The sequence below is a fragment of the Botrytis porri genome, assembly GCF_014898465.1.
Source record: "Botrytis porri strain MUCL 3234 chromosome Unknown BPOR_010, whole genome shotgun sequence".
Taxonomy (NCBI): domain Eukaryota; kingdom Fungi; phylum Ascomycota; class Leotiomycetes; order Helotiales; family Sclerotiniaceae; genus Botrytis; species Botrytis porri.
In genome coordinates, this window is record NW_024066084.1 from 668,760 (window position 1) to 674,759 (window position 6,000).

General features: G+C 42.5%; 3 protein-coding genes across 3 annotated transcripts; 2 read left to right on the forward strand and 1 right to left on the reverse strand.

The window, feature by feature from the left end:
* Positions 1-410: 410 nt before the first annotated feature.
* On the reverse strand, positions 411-1,744 carry EAF01_007659 (uncharacterized protein). Its single transcript, XM_038915915.1, has 2 exons — positions 1,047-1,744; positions 411-992 (listed from the first exon to the last, which is right to left on the reverse strand). Exons 1-2 carry the CDS (start codon positions 1,268-1,270, stop codon positions 473-475), a joined length of 744 nt encoding a protein of 247 aa, XP_038768386.1. The 5' UTR covers positions 1,271-1,744; the 3' UTR covers positions 411-472.
* A 1,284-nt stretch (positions 1,745-3,028) lies between these two features.
* On the forward strand, positions 3,029-3,379 carry EAF01_007660 (uncharacterized protein; the record flags this gene model as incomplete). The annotated part of the gene is made up of 1 exon (XM_038915916.1): positions 3,029-3,379. The coding sequence occupies one exon, from the start codon at positions 3,029-3,031 to the stop codon at positions 3,377-3,379; it is 351 nt and encodes a 116-aa protein (XP_038768387.1).
* A 217-nt stretch (positions 3,380-3,596) lies between these two features.
* EAF01_007661 (uncharacterized protein) lies at positions 3,597-5,522 on the forward strand. The gene is made up of 4 exons (XM_038915917.1): positions 3,597-3,757; positions 3,808-4,288; positions 4,381-4,795; positions 4,866-5,522. The coding sequence occupies exons 2-4, from the start codon at positions 4,198-4,200 to the stop codon at positions 5,281-5,283; spliced, it is 924 nt and encodes a 307-aa protein (XP_038768388.1). The 5' UTR covers positions 3,597-3,757; positions 3,808-4,197; the 3' UTR covers positions 5,284-5,522.
* The last annotated feature ends 478 nt before the right edge of the window (positions 5,523-6,000 follow it).

Genomic DNA, 6,000 nt, shown 5'->3' on the forward strand with positions numbered 1-6,000 from the left:
CATACGTGATAGCTTCTATGTGTCCGACTAGCATAAAATAGATACCATTCAGGTAATCTTGTATGGGACTGCATCCCCCGGCCCTGTGAGATAGCTTGAAGCTTTGAACTGTTGGACAATAGATGTCTATGATTTCAGATCCAAATAAAAGACTGAATCGATCATGAATAAAAGTGTTTCCCTCTTCAACAGATACCTATCTGGATAGTATCCTCAACTAGCTTTGTAGTACTCAAGATGTCCGCGCAGAGTCAAAACACTCATCAGTAGTGAATTGCAGAATTGGTACACAGCTAACCCCACAAGACTTTTGTAATCGTAATCTTTTAATTTGATCTTTGAGAGCAAGGCTCATCCTCTCTATGGCAGTGAAAATCGCAGTTTGGGAGGGCTCTTGGATCTTGAGGAGCAAAACCTGGCGCATCTGATCTCATCAGATTAAGAAAGTCGATGGTTAAATCCTTGTGGATGCTCATGCCGTTGCCATGTCCTCAGTTATCCAAAAATTGCGAATATCTTCAGAAGTGTATTCAACAAAAATAAAATACATGCAGTGACACATAAAGTTTCGAAGAGGAGAGTCTTTTGGTGTCACTTGGTATACATCGCTGACCAAACTTACCCTGGGGAATCTGTTATATTTCTCATAGGTGTTTTTGTATGTATTGAGAACAAGATCCATGAGCTCAGGTAGGCATAGTTTATCTGCGAAAGTATACAATGATAGTAGGTTCAAGTCATACTCAACCTTTTCTAATGCGGTAGAAGCATTAATAACTCGCAGAGTACCAAAATATATCCAACCCATGAAAAAATCAAAACATTTTGGATCATCTTCTGGAAAGAATGCTTTACCCTTGAGCCCCTCGACAAAGCCACTCGAAAACATCTTTTGGAAATATGGCACTTTATCGCAAAGTATACCTCGATGGACTCGAAAGAGCTTTTTCTGTGGTCCCACATGAATATCGACAATTTCTAATCCCATAATCCTAACACGCAATTAGTAAGGTATGATTCAAGTGACAAAACATATATTAGCTTACTCAAGAAATTCAGGATGATCTCCTCGAGATCTCCTCAAGGATACAGCTTCTGTTCTCTTCTGCTCTGCTACATCCCGGTCCATTTTAGCCTTTGCGAGGGCAATCCCATCCTCTGTAGTTGAGGGAGGATTTTTTGCATCATCATTTTTTTCTGAAGATGAAGATGAGTGTGCGTATGTGCTTAACCGATCTACCTCGATCGGAATTGTGGAATTAGCCGACATGTTGGTTCGTTTTCCCTTCAAGCTTAGTCGTAGTTAAAGAGTTTCGTTATGTCTGATGCGAAATTGTTTTCGTTAAGAATTGTTTGGTTGCCAATTCTTTTTAAAGATAAGTTGGTACGAACTCTATGACGGTAAATAAAATCGGAGTTCGATACATACGTGTCGTAAGCTACTTGACCTGACCAGAGCGTTCGATTGGTGAAAAGACGGTTGGGTCGTAATGGCAGATTCCAGAATTGAATTGAGTATTTGTTACTAGCAGAACAACTAACAGAGAACTCAAATTGTTGTGCTTGGTGGGGTGATAGAACTTGTGACAGTCGACATCTTGTTCTTCTTGATATTTCTACTAAAGATAGATTCGAAGACGCTATTTATGAGTTTCGCGAGAAATTATAAACACGAGCCGCGTGTGATGCAAAGTAACCCGTACGTTGCTCCTGATAACAGAAACCATCAATTTGTTTCTCCGTGCTGTGAGATATGGCACCAGTGATGCCGTAACGTCAGTTAAGAAGGAATTGTGTACTAGGCTTGGGGCTCCGATCTTACTGGTTGACAATTAATTCAGTCTTTCAGTACCTGGTTCACAACATAGGTATTTTCCATAATCAGGATGGGACACAAGGCGACTGCTCTGAAAATTTTCTTGGTAGTTGACCCTAGATCACCCTCTTAAGACCTTGTAGCCTACGTAGTTTCAAACATTCATTACAAATGTTCAAGGGGCGATTCACTCTGCTACTATCAATCGCTCGACTGACGACAACGATGTATTCAATCAATTCTGGGCACGAATTACTTGGTCCAAAAGACTGGATCGAATATTTCTGGGTTGGGAAGTTGTGATTAGCAGTATTCACTTTGGTGGCGCCAGGTGGCAGACGCTAAATACCTATATGGCAGTATTATTCGCTAAGTTCAAGTGGGCTTGCCGCTACGGCCCTCGCTCTTTCAAAACACATCAAAGCAAAATGACAAAACTTTGGCTTCTAAGGTTTTGGAGAGAAAAAAAACGCCAGAAAGGAAAACACCGGAGAAGAAAACGCCGGAAACAGAGATGGAAGGCTCAGAGAATGAAGATCCGAACACTGTCGTAGTGACCGGGGAGGTAAAAGGCGCAGAGATGGGTGCACACAATGCCAATAAATCATTTGAGAAATCTGTCGAGATTCAACAGTAAGTCAAAGTATCCCCAAGATTAGATTGCACCGAGGACTGACTATTCTCGAGTTTCATGGATTCGGAAATGGTTAATATCCACGTCGGAAAGGACGAAGGTTCAGGTCATTTCAAGCTCCACAAATTGATCATCCAATAAAAGTTCCATACTTCAAAAAGATGTTCAATAGAAAGTTTACGGAGGGTGCTACTAACTCCGCAACTTTACCTGAAGATGACCCCGATGCTTTCAACACAATTGTCTCCGCAAGTATTGTTTTCTGAGCTGTGATTTAAATAAGCCTGGCCCTCTACCTTTCCAAAGTATGCATTTGCGTACAGATGGTTATATCTCCTCCTACCTTGAAATGAAGTTCTATTATATGAAGCAGAAATATTATTCTGTCTGTATGATCGTCCCCGTATTGCGTACTGATGGCTTGTTCAATATAGTGGATTTACTCAGACCAGCTGCTACCGCTGAAACATGGCAGAAACGATAACGGAAAATGGTGCACTGGAGAACTATATCTGTTAGCAGACAAGTTCTGTCATCATGACTTGATGGACCCAATATCAGATGCGCTTACATCCAACATGAAGAAGACAAATTGGATACCGAGCCTTCGTAAGAACAAACCAGACTGTATGGAAAGTCTCTATCACTACTCGCCTCGCAAGAGCTATGGGATGTTTCGACTTGTTGTCTCTCTCCTATGCTATCTTCTCTGCGGATCAAGTAGGGCAAGTGAACTGGAGGGCTGGCCGATCGAGAATATTGACTTGTTTCTCACACAACATGACGACGTAAGACACGAGGTTTTCAAGATGATCAGAGCCCATCCTAAGGAAACACGTTTTGAAAAGCCAGTGTCCGATCCAGGAAGCCGCTTTCATGAACATGAAGAGGGCAAGCCTTGTTCTCAGATGTTGCGGTGGGTAAACTAGCAACCTCTGCAGAGAAAGCAAGTGAGGTGAAGTGAAGGGAAGTGAGGTGAAGTGAAGTGAAGGGAAGGGAAGCTTAGAAACCCTCCCAAAATAAAGTACAAGCTCGGACCGGCCAAGTCGGAAACATCCTACACGTGACCGTAGATCATCCCCCCCCGCCATCTTCCATCACTACCATTCCTGATCATCAATAGTAAAAGTCGAAACCTCAATTCTTCTATACATAACTTATACACTTGATATACATTCCGCCGTTTCAAATATCTACCATCCATCGTCCTCCCGTCCCAAGGTTCCGACGTTCCCTATTCGTATGTGCATCATAATCCAATGCAAAAGGCGAATTAAACTCCGACATCCGCTCTATCCTGAAATGACGTAAGGTTAACAACCGATCATTGATAGAATAGCTAACCTTACCCCTGTAGATTGAACTACAAAGTACTTCGTAGAACTTCGGGAACAGCCCAAACCAACACAGGAGACGGAAGCTTATCAAGAAACATCGGCACCACCCATTTGACGTCTACTACCAAATTTTGGAACTTTCAAGAACCAAGAACCAAGAACCACTCATTTATTGTGTCTTTTCCAAGTTTCTGTCGAGAAGAATTTGTGTTTAATACTTTGTTTTACTCTTGCTCTCATCCTGTCTTCTATACATCATTAATACACAGACTTCTTACCATTGTGAAGTTCTTGACAATCCACGACTTCAAGAGCAGCTGCGATAAGGATTTCCATCCAATACCTACCTACACAAACATCCCCAACCCTCAACCAGTTCTCCCCAAATCAACCAGTTGATCTCTCTCAAAATGCCTTCTCTCGAAAAAGCTCTTCCGCAACCTAAGATCGAGCTATACAGTGGAAAATACTTCGCAGCTTGTGGACTTGGTGGTATAATTGGTATGACCCCTCTTATTCACCCCTCCATTAACCATTGCACACTCTCAATTCCTCTTTCGGATCTTCCGTAACTAACAACCTCTTCCTCTCAGCCTGTGGCCCAACCCATACCGCCGTCACTCCACTTGATCTTGTAAAATGTCGTCGTCAAGTCGACTCCAAACTCTACACCTCCAACCTTAACGCCTGGTCCAAAATTTACCGTGCCGAAGGTCTTCGCGGAGTCTTCTTCGGATGGTCTCCTACATTCGTGGGATATTGTTTTCAAGGTGGTGGAAAATACGGCTTCTATGAAGTATTCAAATATTTATATGGCGAGAAATTATTCCCAAATGCGAATCAAACCGCCATCTTCTTGGGTGCCAGTGCTAGTGCGGAATTTTTGGCCGACATGGCACTTTGTCCTTTTGAAGCTATCAAGGTCAGGATGCAAACTACTTTGCCGCCTTTTGCAAACAGTTTGAGAGAGGGAATGTCAAAGGTTATTAAAGAGGAGGGTTATGGAGGGTAAGTTTGTTCTCTACTTTCGAGAGATCTCTTGGGATTCGGAATCTTTTGCTAAATGCTCCTAAAATAGACTCTACAAAGGACTCTATCCTCTCTGGGGTCGACAAATCCCTTACACAATGGTGAAATTCGCAACCTTTGAAACCACCGTTAACAAAATCTACGCTTATTTGGGGAAGCCTAAATCCTCTTATTCCGGTCTCCAACAAACCGGAGTTTCTTTCCTCGGTGGTTATATTGCTGGTATTGGTTGTGCTGTCATCTCTCATCCAGCAGATGTTATGGTGTCGAAACTTAACAGTGATAGAAAAGCTGGTGAAGGAGCTGGAAAGGCTATGACGAGGATTTATGGAAACATTGGATTTGGAGGTCTTTGGAATGGTCTACCTGTTAGAATTGTAATGATTGGAACACTAACAGCATTCCAATGGTTGATTTATGATAGTTTCAAGGTAGCATTGGGCTTACCTACTACAGGAGGACATTAGATTAGATGGTGTTGGGTGAAAAATAGTTGGAAAGGAATGGGGAGATGGCGATTTGGGGATACGGAGTCGGCCGGATGGATTGGGTTGTTTAATGAAATATTAATGAAATTAAATGGAATGATTTGTTCCAACCTATCCTCCAATATTCAATTATGGATATTTTCCCTGGAATGGGCGTGTAGCTCACGCACTAGTGGCACGCGGCTCTGAGATAAATAAATAAAATCGAGTATCTCTTCTGCTTTCAGCTTTCAGCTTTGATATATGGTAGCGGGGACACGCAAATACCTATTGCAGGGTACAGACTTCATTCCACCGATTTATGCCAATTGTGAGAGCTTTCAACTCGACTAAAGGTGCTGGAATATTGGATCTCCGTCCCTGATTCATTGTCCCAAGCATGTGCCTGATGTCCTTGGGGAGAGATTGTGGATAATGAATTTCTCTTGACCAGCGGCGCATTCTACCCAGGTATATTGAGCAATAGTCGCATAGACTAGGCCGGTTAACCCTGAACGACGGGTTCAAGAAGAAGATTTGTTTCGGGAATTCTGAGCATAACTCGATGAGGGTGTTGATGACTTCGTAGAATGATTTCTGTATATTCAATGAGGCAACTCATTTTTGGTGTTGGCCGGATTGCTCTCATGCCCTTCCCTCTGACTTAATGCACAGTTCGGTTTCGTGGGTGGTTGTGAGTTATCTTCCTATCCCTAA

What these genes read in the sequence shown, in the direction of transcription:
- EAF01_007659 (XM_038915915.1), bottom strand. Translation starts at nt 1,270, where the DNA reads ATGTCGGCTAATTCCACAATTCCGATCGAGGTAGATCGGTTAAGCACA. An exon ending in GATCATCCTGAATTTCTTGA is followed by an intron (nt 993 to 1,046) that starts GTAAGCTAATAT and finishes ATTGCGTGTTAG; the next exon opens with GATTATGGGATTAGAAATTG.
- EAF01_007661 (XM_038915917.1), top strand. Translation starts at nt 4,198, where the DNA reads ATGCCTTCTCTCGAAAAAGCTCTTCCGCAACCTAAGATCGAGCTATAC. An exon ending in TGGACTTGGTGGTATAATTG is followed by an intron (nt 4,289 to 4,380) that starts GTATGACCCCTC and finishes TCTTCCTCTCAG; the next exon opens with CCTGTGGCCCAACCCATACC. An exon ending in AAAGAGGAGGGTTATGGAGG is followed by an intron (nt 4,796 to 4,865) that starts GTAAGTTTGTTC and finishes CTCCTAAAATAG; the next exon opens with ACTCTACAAAGGACTCTATC.